The sequence below is a fragment of the Semicossyphus pulcher genome, unplaced genomic scaffold, assembly GCF_022749685.1.
Source record: "Semicossyphus pulcher isolate SPU_LCO1_2020_fin unplaced genomic scaffold, fSemPul1.0.p SCAF_20, whole genome shotgun sequence".
Lineage (NCBI taxonomy): Eukaryota > Metazoa > Chordata > Actinopteri > Labriformes > Labridae > Semicossyphus > Semicossyphus pulcher.
Window position 1 is genome coordinate 13,538,928 of NW_027211694.1, and position 18,240 is coordinate 13,557,167.

General features: G+C 41.0%; 2 protein-coding genes across 2 annotated transcripts; one reads left to right on the plus strand and one right to left on the minus strand.

Moving 5' to 3' along the window:
- The first annotated feature begins 7,805 nt into the window (after nucleotides 1–7,805).
- LOC138599767 (suppressor APC domain-containing protein 2) lies at nucleotides 7,806–12,325 on the plus strand. Its single transcript, XM_069671521.1, has 4 exons — nucleotides 7,806–7,942; nucleotides 11,517–11,687; nucleotides 11,866–12,021; nucleotides 12,131–12,325. The coding sequence occupies exons 1-4, from the start codon at nucleotides 7,844–7,846 to the stop codon at nucleotides 12,218–12,220; spliced, it is 516 nt and encodes a 171-aa protein (XP_069527622.1). The 5' UTR covers nucleotides 7,806–7,843; the 3' UTR covers nucleotides 12,221–12,325.
- A 4,585-nt stretch (nucleotides 12,326–16,910) lies between these two features.
- Nucleotides 16,911–17,716, minus strand: LOC138599503 (achaete-scute homolog 4-like). Its single transcript, XM_069671207.1, has 2 exons — nucleotides 17,598–17,716; nucleotides 16,911–17,505 (listed from the first exon to the last, which is right to left on the minus strand). Exon 2 carries the CDS (start codon nucleotides 17,493–17,495, stop codon nucleotides 17,019–17,021), a length of 477 nt encoding a protein of 158 aa, XP_069527308.1. The 5' UTR covers nucleotides 17,496–17,505; nucleotides 17,598–17,716; the 3' UTR covers nucleotides 16,911–17,018.
- Nucleotides 17,717–18,240: the final 524 nt, after the last annotated feature.

Genomic DNA, 18,240 nt, shown 5'->3' on the forward strand with positions numbered 1-18,240 from the left:
GTGTGTGTGTATGTCCGCCTTGTGCGTTTATCTGTGAATATGAAGCGCTTCTTGTTCTCTGTAAAGCAGCCCAGGCTTTTAGGTGCTCTTTTAAATATTGTTTTTGCAGAGTGTGTTTGCGGGTGTGGAGAGAAGGAGGAGGGGTTATAGGGGTTAAAGGGCGGGACTGGGTGGGTGTAAATTGATCCTTTGTTTTCCTGACTGCGTATGTGTCTAAGAGGGACTTGTTTTTGGCTCACTGCCTGACCTTGAGGCTACTTCCACGTCAAAGCCAAACTGAGACAAAAAAAAGTCACAGAAACACTATATTACGTAAAATATGTTTATTTTGACCCCATTTTGGCCCCCTAAACATGCCACTTTCAAATAAAACCCTCACTCCTCCTATTAAATATGCTTATTTTCAATGCAATGTAATGTAAGCAACTGCTGGAAAAATATACCATACCTGCCATTCATAACTCCTGCATCTGTTTCTGCTCCTGCAGCTGAGGTGAAAAGGTGGAGTTTTTCAGCTGATGTGTTTTCGCCCTTATCTGCATCTGGGGAACATCTGGTTTGCATCTGGCCCTGGCCCCGTGGTATCGGGCTGTGCGTGACGAGCATGACTGAATATATGTGTGTGTTCGCGGGAGAACGGAGGGAGAGTGAGGGGAATAATATTTGTGTGTGTGCGTGACTGGCTGGATGAGCGGATAAATGAATGAAGGAGGATGCAGGAGAGCAGAAAATGTGTGTGTGCATTGGTTGCTGTCTTAACTTGTAGGAATGTTGAGCTGAACTTGTTGCATGCACAATTAAAATCTGATATTTCGTGCAATCTGTGCAGCACCTGTGACTGTCGGACAGGAAACCTGCATGCATGACTTAACAGTTAGCCTTAACTGTTTGGCTGTTGTCGTAGAAAGCTCTTTCTTACAGTTCATTTATGACCGAATCTTAAGCACTGTACATGATTCCCTTTCTGAAAGTCATCAAATACAGTTTAACGCTTTATTAAAACTTGAAGTTCAATCATGGAACTACCAGGTGTTTACCCAGGGCGATATCTTTTGCCAAATGTTCAACAGGGAGACGTGAAGCGTGATTGGGTGAAATTGTGAGGAGGTAGAAGGAAAAGGGGAGGATGCCATGTCTCGAAGGGGGGTTGATATTTGGAGATTCTTTGTTTGGAACCTGAGGTATTAATGCTAACTAGGTCAGCTGCAGGGCTTATGTACCAAGGTATGCAGCAGTGTGCTTTAGCGTCTGCACGAAAACTGGCAAGAGAAAGAGAAACTGAGAATGAAAGTAGACGAAGGAATCTATCAAATATAGGTCACCCTTCCCCTTAAAACTGGACATGGCATACTTGTGGAGTCACATGTCATCACTAAGCTACACCCAGCATGTGAATGTGTGCCAGTGTGTTGTGTGACGGACACTACAGGGAGTTTCCACATTAAACACTGATGAGGTCATCCGTCCGTTGAAGAAGTTCTCACTTGCTCCTTTCTCTTTTCTTTTTTTGTAAAAAAGTTCAGTTTCATTTCCATACAGGAGCCCTGCTTACGAAGATTTTCCAGAGTTTGAAAAAAATGACCCTAATGATGTCACGATTATGTCAGAGTTTATCAAAAAGCCCGCCATAAACGATGGAAGGGTGGGGTTTTGGCGGTAATGGGTATTTCCGAGGCAAGCAGATTCTAATTGAAGATTGTACTGTGTTGCATTATGAGAAATGTAGGATGCTGTGTTTTTGGCACTTGACTACAAGCAACTAAAAGTCAGGATATCTCAGCCCCTGCTGCTTTGTTTTTGACCATTCCTTTTTTAACCTGTCTCTTGTTAGTACCCTAACTTTATGGAGATGTAAAAGTAAATTACTGGAGTAGCCCTTTAATTTCAAATTTTATGGTAGTATCATTATTTTCTTTACAGGCCTTTTAAGTGGAGAGTGAAATAGTGTGTTTAAGGCAAAGATTTCAGCCCCTGTGTTTCGCTTTGTTTTGAATACCTCCAATTACTTTCAGCATCAGTGATCATATTTGAGCATTAAGATTCCAATCTATCAATCCATTTCTTAAATTTGGGTGGAGATGAGTGTCAGTCTGTATTGAGGCAGTGGGAAGAAACATTTCTTTCATTTCCGAATGTGCGTTGGGAGGTTTCATATGTGGGTTAAATTCCTTGGAGCTATGATCTGGAACAGTGCGCCTGGAGTGGCCGGTGCTGGAAGTGGGCTGGAGAGACGAAGGGAGCGCCCCGGCCTCTGTGTCCGAGGGTAACGTCTCAAATCTGCCTGACAGAGCCTAGTCATACTTCTTTTGTATTTTGTTAAAATGTACAAGACCAATTTAAGCGTGCTTATTTGTGTGCCGCCATGTGTCATTTTTATTCTGAGCAGCTCTAAATCTATGTATGAAAGTTATAAAAAAAAAATATGTGTGTGAAAGTGTGAGTGTGTGAGGGAGTGAGACAGGAAGCAACAAGGGGCCCACTCTCAGCCACAGAGTGAGTAGTGACTGAAAGAAGTCAGTATGGGGGGGACTGTGGTGTGTTACCTCAGTGTGTGTGTGTGTGTTTGCATTGTATTTAAAACTTAAGACAGCACCATAACAGCCCGCACGTGTGAAAAAAAATTGTGAAATGTCACACTTTTTGTGCGACAACTTCCTCCTTTCGGGGGGCCCACCGTGGAAAGTCATCATGATCTTGCTTGTTGCATCTTTGTGATAACAACGAAAGGTGCTTAAGTGTTTTAACTTTAAAGCGGCATCTGCAAAGTGAGATAAGTTCTCTAACAGCTAAACTCGGCAGACGTTTATTTTTTGCTTATACTTTTATCTCAACTTCTCTTTTTAACCGTTTATACCCAGAAGAGACTTAAGTTAGCAACTGAAAAAAAAGATTCATATCTTAGTGGTAATGATGTGATGTTGAGTTTTAAGGATTCATTGTGGTGAGAATAAGGGTCATGGGTTTGCTGCAGTAGCACAGAGAGTTAAACCTCTGAAGCAACTTAATGTTCCATGTTTTGATCAGCTTGTGGCCTGTAACTACCGCAGCTTTTCTGTACAAGGAATACCTATGATATGTATACAAGGTGACCTCTGAGGTTGCTAAGGATTTTACATGCTCAAATAAACGTTTTAACATAACTAAGATTGGAGCTTTTTTTCCTTCTCCAAGCAAACGGAAAACGCTGTTACGCCATGGGGGTGCGGATAAGTTAAAAATAGTTGACACACTTTTGGAGAAGTCTTAACTGCTCTTCATGTTAATCACGCTGCGCCATCTGGTGTTCTGTAAAAGCCGCAGCGTCTGGATGATGATTTATATATCATAAAAAGTCACAAAATGTCAGCTCTGAACGTGATTCTCAGCTCCAGCAGGTGATGTGTGCTCAGAGCTCCCTCTGCTGGTGAAACAGCAACACTGCAGCTTTAAAGAGAGACCCAGAAAGTAGGAAAGACACTAAATGAGTGAGTTTTCAGGAGGTTTAAAGAGCTTGTGTGTGATTTACCTGATTTTATGGAAATAGAGTCAAAGTCAAATCAGTGTGTGAGTGTTTTATAGCAGCGTGTTAGTTCAGTGGGTGGGATCAAGGCCTCATGTTGACAGCCTGTTAAGCTGTTTGTCATCATGTTAAACAGACTCAGCCACACCTGCTGAGTAATCAAAACACACTATAGAGTGTATGTCTGTATTTAAAGCCTCTCTATCAGCAGTGTATTAACTGATTTGCGTGCCATCACTGCTGTGAAGTTTTGGGACTCTTTTTACCGGTGCAGTGATGGGAAATATGATTTGACTTTTGTGCCCTAGTACGGAAGCCCTAAGCAGACATGCATCCATACATTTTATTTACTCTGTTTTCCTGTGATAACGAGTAATTTCTGGTGAGATCTGGACTTATTTTTCTTGTTATCTCTAGATAACAAAGGTTTTCTTGTAATAACGGGATAATTTTCTGTTGATCTAGAAAACAAAACAACAGGCTGGTCACTGTGATATTACAGACCAGGACAAACCATGCTGCCATTGCCATGAGGTAATTTAAGCCTGTTTCTTCATTTGTTTTGTGCTTTTGCAACTCTGGGGATTTGAGTTATATATAACATACAGGTGTGAGACTTCCTCTGTGACCCGGGCTATATAGGCACAGATACAAACATCACGTAATTATTATCCACAGCGGTGCAGTGGGTTCAAATTCTAGTGTTTGGGTTCAATTAAGATCCGTCTTGTCAGGTGAGCAGTGGTAGAGGTGGTGCTTTCACAGTCTGGCTCTGTTTGAAGCTTCCTCGTATTCCTCGCCTCCTGTCTTTGCCATCCTGAATTATGCACCGGCCCTTTTCTGGTGTGTTCACTAATAACCTCGCAGTTAAAGTCATGTGTGGCCTGTCTAAGGTCACATTAATTTCAAAGAAAAAAAATGGTCATGCCATTTTAAAGAATGGGTGGTTACACTTTGAAAAAGCAACAGATAAAATATAATTTTTGTTGATAAAAGAATGGTGAGTATTATTATGGTAAAATTAAAATGTTGTTATAATTGCTTATTATATGGTTCTGTTAAATACTTGATTCTGATTGGTTAATTACGGCATTTCGAGGTCTGCTATTCCTTGATAACAGACCGTTGCTAGGGATTCGGCTCTAATTACACAATCTGGAGGACTAACTGGAATCATATCAATCCGCCGAAAGAACTCCGGTAAATTTGACGTCTGCTTGTTTACACTGGGAAAAAAAAGAAAAGAGACGAAAACAAGGAAAAGAAAGCAATAAAGGTTAAACGATGCAATTCCTGCGGTCCAGTTCAACTTGTCTTACTACACCATCAGTGGAAATGGAACAGCTAGCTTAGCTCATTTTAAGAAGGCTAAAGTTAACCGTTGCTATGGACACAGCTCTCACTGTTAGTGTAACAGACTATTTTTAAATGATGATTTCTAAATCAATATATTGTGTCAAATTATTTATTTCATAAGTTTATTTCATATTTCATTTATAAATAGCAGTGTAATAAGCGGAATAATGTAAAGTGAGCAGGTTGTTATAGCCATAAAAAATCTGCTACAATATACTTATATTTAGGAAGAACAACGTTATTGCTGTCCTCCATGGGCCCCAAGTAGCCGGGCCCCAGAAAGCTTTTCCCCCTCATGGACGGCCCTGCATGTACATATACAAATACCGTATATTCTGTATTGTCAGTGTGTGTTAATTCCCCACCGTTGGGGAAGTTGCACTTCAGTTATTTTGCTGAAGAATCTGCCAATCCAAATTGAGAAATAAATGATTAGACAAACTAATATTTTGGGCTGAATCTTCAGTCTTCCCAGCACACTAAAATCCTCCCTGAGCATTAAAGTGGATTCAATCCAAGCACTTGCTCTAACAGCCAGTTCGGCCTGAGGCGGTGATAAAAAAACGTGCACTGATCCTCTCTTGTGACATTGACCGTCAGAACAGCTGATCGCCCTGATGTTAACATCAATGCAGAAATCCATGCAGCACTCCACCCTCTGTCCTCCACCCTCCTCTCTGTACTCCACCTCTCTGTTTGTTTGTAATAACTGCTTCGCTCAGTTGCTATAATGTCCTCTGGTACGCACTCCACGCCTCGTCCCCAGGTTCTGTCACATTCCTGGGAACATGTCGGGACAGGGCGCTCGCCTGAAACCAAAGGGAGGAAGTAATCGCAAGCACTCTCTTTTCAATTCGAGGAATGTAATGTTTCAGCTTCAGCTGCAGGATGACGGGATTCCAGGGAAATTCTGCCAATCTTTGAGCAGAAACACCTTGTTCGAGCTTGTAAAAGAAAGAACTCATGTTCTTCTTGTAAAGCCAGTAATCAGGATAAAAAACATTTTGAACACACAGGAGCTGAAAACAGTTTGTTCACACCTGTATCATCTTCTTAAATCAAAGGCTCCAGTTCCAAACTTCCTGGCATGTGTGCAGCATGAGGCAGATGGCTGTCCAGCTAATGACTCTGGTTCTGTTCGAGGTCTCTGTTTTTCCTTACCACTGTTGCAAAATGCTTGCTCATGGTGGATTAATATTGGGCCTTTTTCCCCAGTTCATTTTCATATTTATATTGATGATTTGTCCAAGTAGATGAAAGCCTGTTAAACTGGGTGCATGTGTAACAGTCAAGTGAATCATCTAATACGCAGATGATCTTGTGGTTTTCAGTCCAAGCAGTGCTAGTCTCTGGCAGCTGCTGACTATATGTTCTGTATTTAGCATAAACAGTATAAAAAGAGAGACGACATGACGGTAAAAGTGCAGCTTAAACCTCTCTATCGCCCCCTGCTGACTGGCTGCAGTATAGGTCATAAAGTCTGCCTCCTCCATGTTAACAGATGGGACATGAGTCAAACTATAAAATAATATAAAATACATGCCAAATACATTTTTCTCAAACATGGTTTCTGTCATTATAGTTAGTTCTTATCATGCTGACTTACATCCAAGTGTTAATTTTTCTGACAAGTTTCGTTTTAATTAGTTATTTAAGTCTGTAAAAAAGATGATTGACAGCTCTGTTGAGAAACCCGGCTCCTGCAGTCGATCTGTTCTGGACTAGCAGAGTAGAGGAGGAACGGCGAGAGGAGACCCAACTGACGTTCACGAACAATCCAGTTCTTTTGAACGACTCTTTGGCGAGAGCGACGGGAACCGAGTCGTAGGTGAGAGCCGTTCTTTTTATAGTTGTGCCCAAATTTCAATAGATCCACTCCCCTTTATGCCGAGTTACCACAGGCAGCTTTTTTCAACTGCAACTCCGCTATAGGTCGCATGCAGCGCAATCATTTCACCATAACCTAGTGCAGACGGTGAGCAACATTTTAACCCTCCGCCAATTTTGTAGTTTTTCGTTGACATTTCTGTAGTCATAAATTATTGGCAAATCAATGACGTCGATTAATCGTTCCAACATTATTCTGTTGTTAACTTTTACATTTAAAAAGCGCAGAATTTTTAATATGCGTGTGTTGACTCGTTCGCAAGTCCGAACACTCTCAACCTCGCAGTGTTGTGAGGTCGCAAATGATGAGCTGTCATTTGAAAGGCTCTTAGAAAGGAACTGAGCCCTAAGATCCGGCTTCCTTCAAAGAGCCATAATTTCCCAACACTAGTGAAGTGTGAGTTTTGGTAAGCGGAAGTGGCTACGGCAGCTCGACCTCCTCCGATCTCTACTACGCAGCTCCGGCACCAAATGACATCACCAGAGCAAGATGGCAGCGCCCATCACAGGGGTGTTTTGGTTTCAATTTTGTACAGTGAGAGCAGATGGAGATTCATCTATATATACACTTATTGGTGAAACAGCCAAAGCTATAATAGATTTAATATCTGCCCAGAACACGCGGCATATGTATGAAAGAAATTGACAAAGATGAAAACTACAGACATTTTTTTATTCTCCATATTGTCAACAGAGTACGCAAAATATCATGATATAACTTTATTTATAAAAATTGATTGGTTGATTGATTTGTCTTCCACTTTTTTTCTTTTTTATCTGATCCTGAAATGCCAGTTTCTCTCTCTCTCTCTCTCTCTCTCTCTCTTTTCTCTCTTTGTCACTGGATGTCGATTAACCAGTCATGGCGGTGACATGTGGAATTTTTCATTACCTCGCCCCGGGGGCACCATGCTGTCTGTGCCTGTGTATCGTGCTGCTTTTTTTCCACTCCTGCCCTCTCTCTCTCTTTCTCTCTCTCTCTCTCTCTCTCTCTGGTATTATTCAGAGTCAGCCCAGCCCACAGGGAGCTGTGGTTTTGTTGTTTGTTGTCCGGCCAGCTGTATGGGGCAGTGGTAGCTGTCAGAGACTCATCTCCTCTCCATGGCCGGTCGCTCCTCAGGCTCCGGCTCTTACACTGTGGTGATCATTCCCCTCAAGAGCAGCCTGCACAGCCTGGACGCGCTGCGCTTCTACCTATGGGTGAGGAGGGAGGGTATGCTGGGGATTGTAAGAGTGATATGTGAGTGTGTTGGAGCAAGTGTTTGATCCTTATCAGTTACCTGTGTGTGAGTATGTTTTTCCTAATGTAGTGATTTCTATCAGCTACCTGTGTGTACTGTTACTATGCACATACAGGCCTGTTGTTTTGTACCTTTAAAAGCTGTACATTTTCTGTTAGATATAAAAGTTAAGCCTTTTTTTGAGTCTCCAGTTTGTGTTAGTGTCACCGCTTTGGAAAAATCTGGCCAAGGTCAACATGAAAATGGAAAAACATTGTTCCTCTTTTGGGAGGTGAAACCTTTTTCAAAGTATTTATATTAAAAAAAAACAAGTTTCTTTAAATTTAGCTTCACGTTTATATAATTTGACACTGTCATAAATGTGTAAATTCAGTTATATTTCAGTCCCTGAGATCCAAGTTAAAGGTCATGTTTTGCTGAATATATTGCAGTCCTAGCAACACCACCTTTACACGACCTTTCCTACTGTTTTGGAGAGTGCGATGAATCATTTAAATGTCTATTTATACACGCTAGAAGGTGCTACATTTATCAAAGCTTTTACACTTCAATTCAAAGTGATACTAAAAGAGAAACAAGACATGTTTCTTTACATTTGGTTTCTATTTACACTTATGTAACATAATAAAACATGTACATGGGTGTTATTGTGCTGAAATACATTATTAAGAGGTACCTTTAATTTATTTTCCTTTATTTTCACACACATGAAGGAGGCTGATCTGACTCTAATTCTACCCTGTGCAACAACACCACCACAAACCATATAATTAAATTATCACCTCTATAATTGTTTCAATAAAAACTGTGGTCATAACAAAATAGGGAATAACAGTTGTTTTCGATTGCGTTAAGGCCGCACAGTGGTGCAGTGGTTAGCGCTGTCGCCTCACAATTAGAAGGTAGCTAGAAGGTTCCTCCCACAGTCCAAACACATGCTCGTTATGTTCATTGGTGACTCTATAATTGCCCGTAGGTGTGAATATGAGCGTGAGCTGTCTCCGTGTGTCAGCCCTGTGACTGACTACCAATCAGTCCAGGGTGTAACCTGCCTCTCGCCCAATGACAGCTGGGATAGGCAGCCGGATAAGCAGTGTGGATAATGGATGGATGGATTGCGTTAGACTGTACAGGTGTACCCAGTTAAATCTCTATCTGTTCTATTTAGCATAACTGCATTATATCTCTGTTACGGAGTTAATTATTCAATTCCTGACCTACTCATCAACACCTACACATTATGTTCATACATATTTAAGCATGAAAGTGAAGCGAAGTGAGCACAAGTATGTTTGAGTGTTGGAAAAGTGCTCCATACATAAAAAGTCTCATCATTATTTGTATTATCGAGCCAGGGTCAAAGGTCATTGCGTTCAGAAATGCATAGCCATGAATTTTGTCCCTGCAAAACTACTCCCCAAAAGAAGGTGTTATATTTTGATGCATTATTTGCTGTTTAAAAAGCTTTCTCCTTGACTGACGTTCTTATTGGAAAATTCTCTATTTTTCATGTTTTTATGTTTGTTGGCCTCATAGATATCACATTTAAATATATAGTGTCTACATTTTAGGACATATAAGTTAAATACTTGTACAGTCGACCTAATTTTCTCCATCTTTGCATGTTTGAGTGTTGTTTTGGACGTAGCATGGCTGCAGTCATCCCAGTGACACATTCCCACATGTCAGGTCTGCTCTCACAGCTTCCTGTTAAAGGCCCAAAATAACCGGTTTTCTATTAACTGTTAATCTATAATTATAGTGGTGTAACAACAGCAGTACTACATTATTTTGGTAGACACAAAGTTGCTATGTTACGCAAAACACTTTTTTCATATTTGAACATTTGATTTATGTATTGTAGCTATAATTAAATCATTCACTAATATAGCACAGTGTCATGAGTTATAGTGTCCTCCTGACTCATGCCTCGCTGAGCGGTTTAAGTTACAAAGTGACTGTGTCCTGACCTCATGATACCAAAGGTGGATCATCACCACCCCGGTCATAGCAGCACATAGCTCTGTGTGAGCCCATTTAAAGTGCATGTAACCCAGCTGAGCGCAGACAATAGGACCAAAGGCCTCCTGCTGCTCTGTAGATCGGCTCTGCTGCTGTAAACAAAGCCTTGGGGCCTCTGGAAGACAACAGGCAGCGCTGTGAACATCACGCTGCTTTTACATCAGGCTGCAGGCCTATGAGTATGAGTATGGTGGTCGAGGTTGTTAGTCGGCCCCCTGGTGTCAACAAAATCCACATGCAAGCACACACGAAGTATAACAGCTACACCTCTTATACGCAAGACAATATTATACAACCATTTAGGCTATATATTTGGAGAGGTTGAATTATTTTCCAAGGTGAATCGCAACCTATACTGTACCACCGTGATTCATGCTTCTTCCACTGGAAGGGCAACAAAGAGGGCTTTATTACATTTTCACCACTGGGATTGTCCCTCAAGGGCCCTTCAGCTTGTTGTCTCGTCTGTTGAGCACCCTCTGGCATTTATTATTAAGTTCTTACCACTATCTGTTCACTTTATCAAGTTTTCTCCACGAGACAAGGACCCTAAGGGGTACTTACTCGTGTTTTTTCAAATTGAAGGACACTCATTTTCTCCACCAGAAGAGCATCCTTAAGAGCACTTTTCTCTACTAGAAGGACACCCTAAGGGGCCCTTTTTTAAAAGTTTTTTAGCACACTTCAGTGCACTTGATTACGTTTCTGAAATTGATGGGCACCTTAACCGGGGGCTCCTGGGATGAAGAGGTTAAAGGCCTCTCTCATAATTTCTAGGGCTGTGGCTCAGTGGTAGAGTTGGTCGTCTTTCAATTGAAAGGTTGGTGGTTCGATCCCCAGCTCCCTCAGTCTATATGTCGAAGTGTCCTTGGGCAAGACACTGAACCCCAAATTGAGAAGTGGCACTTTACGTAGCAGCCTCTGCCTGTAGTGTAAAAGCACTTTGAGCGGTAGCAGAAAAGCGCAATATAGTACCATTTACTAGAAGAGCTCCCTTAAGAGAACTTTATCAAGTTTTCTCTGCTTGACGGAGACATTAAAAGTCACTTTATCACATTTCCTCCACTGTAAGGGCACCCTATAGGCCCTTACAATGATATGACCTTCTAGTGGAGAAACCTTGATAAAGGTTGAGAACGCCTGCAATGCAGTGGTGAAAAATGGAAGAGCACCCTAAGGGCCCAATCAGACAGAAAGCGTTTTAGCAGCTGGGGGCGGCTTTTTTGTCATTGTTTTCGATGACAGGGATGCATTTTGCGCGCTGCTTTTGCAGTGCAGAGCGCCTCGCATTTTTGAGGAAACACTCGGAGTGCCTCGAGTTGGCACTCTGTTACTTGTTTTTGGTAAAACTTGTCATCACTTATCTGAATTATCAGATAGAAGAGAGGTGAAATGTGACAGGAAGTGTCGGGAGAGAGAGAGAGAGGATAAAATGCAGGAAAGGTCACGGGCTGAAATGTGTTTGTCTCTTACGTGAACCTGATCACGAACCTGTGCTCTTCCCGTCTCAGATTAAGCGTCTGAGGGATCTGGAGAGGGAGAAGGACGCTCTGTGCTCCGGTCTGGAGATCCTGGAGAAGGCTCGATTGTGGTACCTGCAGCGGCTGGAGGAGAACAGAGCCCGGCAGGACGACATCGAGACAGAGAGTGGGGTTGGGCCCTGCCAGGAAGGTGAAGCAGAGGTAAGGAATGGTCTGTGCTTACACTACATGTCACATTCACCCTTTCACACGCACATTCTCACACTGATGGCAAAGGCCTAAGTGTCAATCTCCAATCAGATCTATGCCCACTTATTTATACATCCACACAGCCTTATAATAATGATGTCTCTAAGCCCGCCTCTCTGTATCTCCACAGGCTCGGACTTGCTTCCTCAGGTCTTGTATCCAGCGGGTGAATGGTTCTCTTGGAACTGTGATGAGTGAGCCAAATGTCACCAGCAGCAGCAACCCCTCTCTGCCTGAAGCAGTGGCAGACAGCGACCTCCGGTGGCACAACACAGTACTGACTCAGGTAAGGCGCACACAAAATGTTTAATAGTATCTAAGTATAATCTCAATGTATTTACACACTCTTATTGTAATGAGCCTTGAAACTATGTGTTACTTATCTCCTCCCACAGGAGGTGAGCGACAAGAACCGTCGGATCTCCTTGTTAGAGCTGGAAAAAGACGCTCTGCTTGAACAGCTGGATGAATTGCAGGAGCACTGACTGCTTACACACACACATTTAAAGGCAAACACATGGGTGTTCATTTTGCCGACTTTTACCTTCTTGTAAATATGTATTTAGATGAATAAATTACTGTGAAGCATGCATCACTTGTCTCTGTGACTTCTTTTCAATACAAACCAGTTTTGCTGAAGCCTTGATAATTATAAGCCTTGAATCTTATAATTCTCTCCATCCATCCAGTATTTATACCGCTTATCCTGTTCAGGGTTGTAGAGGGGCTGGAGCCAATCCCAGGTGTCATTGGGTGAGAGGCGGGGTCAGTTAATCACACGCTCACACTCCATCAGTCAACCCAACAAGCACGTCTTTGGACTGTGGGAGGGAAGCCGGAGTGCAGGAGGGAAGCCACACGTACACGAGAAGAACGAGCAACTCCACACAGAGAGGGCCCCTATGTCCAAACCGGGATTCGAACCACGACATTTTTAGCTGTAAGATGGCAGCGCTAACCACTGCAGCCCAAACTTTAATATGCAGAATGGAAACTGCTTTTTTTGTGCTGTCTCTCAGAACTTAAATATTTAAATGAATTCAACTTTAAATATTCACCTCTTCTGCTGCATTTCATGTTTAAATGGTGCTAAACAAATTATGTTATTATTATTATTATAATATATTATATATATATAATATTATTAAGTAGCCACACCTACTTTAACCAATAATTTCCAAGTTCTATCTTAGTTATAACCCTGGGATATACATTTGCACATTTGTGGCGCCCCCTAGAGGTGAAGAGAATAAGCTTTACAGCTTTTGTGCCCCTGATTTCATATTAATATCGCAACACAATCATGAGTTAAAAGCATTTTTTAAAAACAACCTGAATTGAACTGAAACAGATTGACATGTTGAAATTTGAAGTTAAGATCAGTGAAGGCTGTAGATAATCCTGACTAACTTTTTTTGGATGATTTGCGCAATTATTTATGGAGAGATGTCAAAAAATAGGATTCTGAGACAAGGTTGCAAAATTTGACCTTTTTAGAGCAGGAGGCCGTTGGAGCTTGGACGCAGACGACTTCAGAGATGGACAGCTCGACAGAATTTTTGACAGAATAATTGCAAAAATGTAGAATTATAGCTTCACCTTGAGTCAACAAGCGTCATTTGTTGTTGGGTTTAATTTGTAATGCACCTGCCATTTTTGCTGTTTCTAGGTCGCTGCTTCCACCCCAACAAATACCATCAGTTTAGAAGAGGCCTTAAATAACAAACCACTGATCAGTCCTATAGATAACTTATCTGGTGTCGCTAATGCTGTCAACTGTTAATTTTGCAACACTTCCACATGTCACAGGCTGCAACACTAGTGTATGATATCTGATTAGTGCAATTTGCAAAATTTAGTGTGGAAAAAGAATTCTTTGAATCCTAAAATATTGCATATGAGCATTTTTCAGCATTGAAGCACAGTTGAGATTTTCAATTCGGACACCATCAGTATTTTCCCTGCCGTCTTTTGGGACCCTCCTGCATCACTATGCGTCCTGTTACTGACAGTTGTTCCGCTTCCGTCTCTGAATGTGGGCTCTCTCTGTCTCGACACGTCGCTGCAGACTCTCCCGGTGGTCCTGTGCTGATCTGGCTTCAGCTGATAAACGTTATCTAACCAAGTCATTGTGCAGGTTTGCAGGAAATATTCTCTCCTGTGCTGCACAAATCTGCAGCCTGACACACATATGAACACATTAGGAGGGATAATACAAATAATCAAGCTTCATGCACATAAAATATATCTTTTTTACACCTATACATATATTCTGTGATTATATTAGTTCAGTTTTTCTTCCAATTTTCAACAAAGGGCTGAGATTTTGAAGGCACCATACAGTGCGTGATGATGTATTTCCAGTTTGAACCTTTTCTTCTGCATTAAATCTCATCCCTGCATCAGCAACAACTTTTCCAGTAAGTGGAGGAATTCCTGCAGGGAATCTGTGCAGGGATCAGATTAGCATCAGCCTGTGTGCATCAGGAAACAAAAACATCCATTATGGCGGATGCTCTCCTTTAAGTAGCTTCATGTTCTCTATCTTCAGAGAGCCACTGAACCATCAAGCCCCGGGTACCAGCACTCGGCTAATTATCGGCTCTAATTCACAAACCGCACGGGCAAACACCTTCTGTTATGGGTTTGTCATGCCTTTGTGGCTGTCAGTGCCATTCTTCCATAGCTGCACGGTTCACTTACACTGCACCCTGCTGCTCCCCCCTTTTTTTTCGTATACAATATCATGTTTTCTTCTCCAGTTTGTGGTTTTGGTATTACTGAATGTCAGAAATTGCGAGCCGTTTCCGTGCAGGTCAGCGGAGGTGGGGGGGTAAAAATACACAAACAGGCTGCAGAGGAGGAGGTGTTGTTGGAGTTTCATTCTGAGGGCTCCCTGATAAATGCATTCCTTTAGCTATTAGGGGAGGAAAAACTTCCTGAGGTCCCTGAGATGGTACAGTAAGTAGGTGGTCTTTGAAGAGCACTCAGGTAACTAAAAAACACTGAGACTGTCTGCGGAATGACTTGGTCTTTTCTGTGCTTTAGGGACGAGTTACGCCTTTAATACTGTGATATAAAGCTCAGATTTCAATGACCATAAGTGTGCAAAACACAAGAATATCAGTTTCAGAAAATCTTGTAAAGTATCAGCTTGCACAGATAAAATATTTCTTCGGTTTCTGATTCAGACAAAATTTGGGCGCTTTGGACTGTTACTGTTTTATTTAAGGGGGGGACAATGCACATTGTCACTAAGGCCCAGTGGCTTAATCTGGCACATTTACATGATGGACTTATTTTTTCTGTGCAGTCCCCGGCAGGTTGATTGCATATTAACAACATCAATAACACACCAGCACAAACATTCACTGACTTAACTCTAAATTATAACAGCATATTTTACACAAGCAATATCGCACTCGATTCAGTTATAGGCACGAGGCCGCAGATAATCACAGCCGTGCTGATATTCAGTATAACATCCTGACCTCCAGTGTGATATTGCTTTTATACAACAGTATACAAGTGACAAATAGAAGTAAAAAGATTATTTTTTGCTCCACCAACTCAACTAGTTCCACATCTTAACTGAAACTGGACTGCTGTTGCCAAGCAACCCAAACATTCTCCTGCACTGTGTGTCTACAGAGTGTGTTTCTAAGAGTGTATATTTTATATATTTTGTTATCTAATTTTGTACTTTTTTATATATATATATATATATATCGATAGATATATATATTTTGATCTTTATTTTTTACCCTCTGTGTGCTGATTCTTTCCTATTGTATTGTACTGTATAAGCTGCTGGAGACTGAATTTCCCAGAGGGAGTCATCCCAAAGGGATCAATAAAGTTGAGTCTAAGTCTAAGTCTAAGTCTACATGTCACCACAGATCAGCTGTTTTTATCATGTACATTAATCTGTCTGTTTTAATCTATCACCAACCAGTGAAATAAGAGTCTGCTGTGTGATTCAGAGGTACCAGCTTGATTAAAGTAGACATTCAGTATTCAGAACACCTGGTTGAGGCGGAGTGATACATAGAGTGAACAGTTCCAGTGATGTTAGACTCTATATCAGCACTCATGGAATGCCTCTTTTCCAATCAGACTTAGTGGGAACTCATAGTTGTATAATGTCCGGTAACCACAGATTTATATATTTAGAGCAGATAAAGCATATATAGAGCGGTGTGATGTTCCGTAGTTGTAGGAAAAGACTGAATGCACAGGGATTTTTCAGTCCCCTCAGGTCATTTCTTTCCATGGTTTTGAGATTAGAAATAGCTATCAACATTGGGCTGCACACGTAAAGTGTCTGAGAAAATATTTGTTAATGTAAGCTATTTAATTTGGATTAAAATGGAAATTAAAATGGCTTTATAGCTCAGGAAATTAGTCAAAAAAAATATTATGATGAAGTTTTTTCTTGCAGTACACTCGGGAATGTGACACATTTTTTATTTTTCTGCCTTAATTGTATTTATCGTGCCTAAGATGTATATATTTAACTCTACATGTACATTTTTTATTTTCTTATATTTATTTCATTATATTTTATATGTCTTTTATATTTATTACCCTTTGAAATGGAGCATCCAAGCTAAAGAATTTCACATGATACATGTATAACCACAGCGACATTAAAAATGTTTAATCTTCTTTTCAAATTCATGAATAAGTAAGATATAACACACAAGTATTTGTCTAGAAGTCTTCCAAGTAATGCATGGACCAATAAATTCACCTTTTGATAATGAGATGCTCAACTTGTCAATCGTCCCATTAACTTTATTTTCTACTGTGTTCACATATATATATATATTTTTGTGTGGCACATTTTGTGACAGATGTCTGTAAAGTAAGGAACAATTTTACCTACATACTTGAAAAATAACAAAGACATCTCTGTTAAACTATAGCTATGAATATGAGTTTCCTTTAGTTAGCAGTTCAAATGTGCAATTTGCATTAGTGTTTTTAATGTCCTATTGTTAAGACATCAGGCACAAAACCACTGTGCTACAAAATAATGCCAACCTTAAAAATTAATTTAATCTTCACTCAAATTAAGTTTTTTTCTGCAGCTCCCTGCATGCAAGCAGCATTTTTATGCAAAGACTGTTGAATAAAATCAGACAGTAAACTTTGTCAATTGTCTGTTTTGACTTTAATTATAATTGTATAAATGCATAGATCACAGAGAAAGAGAGATTTCGAGCTAGTTAAAAAAGAGTAAGCTGTTTCCCCACTCTCACTGAGGTCAGTATGGGATTTTCAATCACTGCTGCACTCTGTCCTCTGCGGCTGCTGCGCGCACTGACACGCGTCTCCAAGTGACCTCTCCATCCCGGACACCTTTGTATCCAGCAGGCCCTGCAGGTGTTTGATGTAGCCGATAGCCGCTCGCAGGGTCTCCACTTTGCTGAGCCGTTTGTCCTCAAACTCGTGCGGCAGATGCTCTCTGAGCCGCGCGTAACCTTCGTTTACGCAGCGCACGCGGTGACGCTCCCTTTCGTTCCTTTTTCTGATGAACGCGGGCTCGAAGGAATATTCACACACACCGAGGGCTCCGTGAAAGGGGAAATATGATAATTGTCTGTAGGGTAACCTCTGACCGTGCACAGTGTCGAGGTATGCAGGGTCAAGGTGGAGGGGGAGTCCGAGCCGAAGCGCATCCCTGTAGTGCGCTCCACTCGTGTCCATGGAGAAGCCATGCAGAGCCAGCGGAGAGACATATGGAATATTCTCCATTGAGTCCTTTCTATGAATAAAAATGTGGTTATTTAAGATAAAACTGCATCAAAATAAAATACAATTAAATTTGCACCATGATCCATAACCATTGCAACTTACCATGTCAAAGTTTCCTCACAATCATCCCGTGTCTTGCGCGAGACTTTCCTTTTAATCCTCGCCACTTTGCGACTGAATATCAAGATTCTGATCTTTAAACGAGTCGACACTTCTTGGTCGGGACTTCAGTCAGTGTGTGACTACTTATATGTGGGGTTTAAGAGGCAATAGACCTGGTGGGTGTGATCCGGGGCGGAGATGCAGTCATAGCTTTCTCATCAAGATAAAACTGTTTACATAATGTTTGCTTCCTTTTCTCATCATGAATAAGGCAAACATTAAGGGCTTTTAATAACGTACTTAACTGATTTTATTATATATATTGATCTATATTATCTATAATCAGGCGTAAGGAATGGGTTTAGGCAAATTAAGGGATGCAAGATACAAATTCCGATTACATATCAGTTAATCTAAGATTTAGGCTCTGTGCGAAGAAAGACGACTTAACGTAAACCTGATCAAGGCATTTTATTTACATTAGATTGAAAGAGAGATTAAGGTTGAATAGGAAAAAAATGTGAGGGTCATTGCTAAAGAAGCAAATCCCTTTCCTTTTTAGACAATATAAAGTCACAGTACAAAACTACGCAAGACAATATTACATAAAAAACATAAACAAAAGTATCTTCGTAATTTGTCG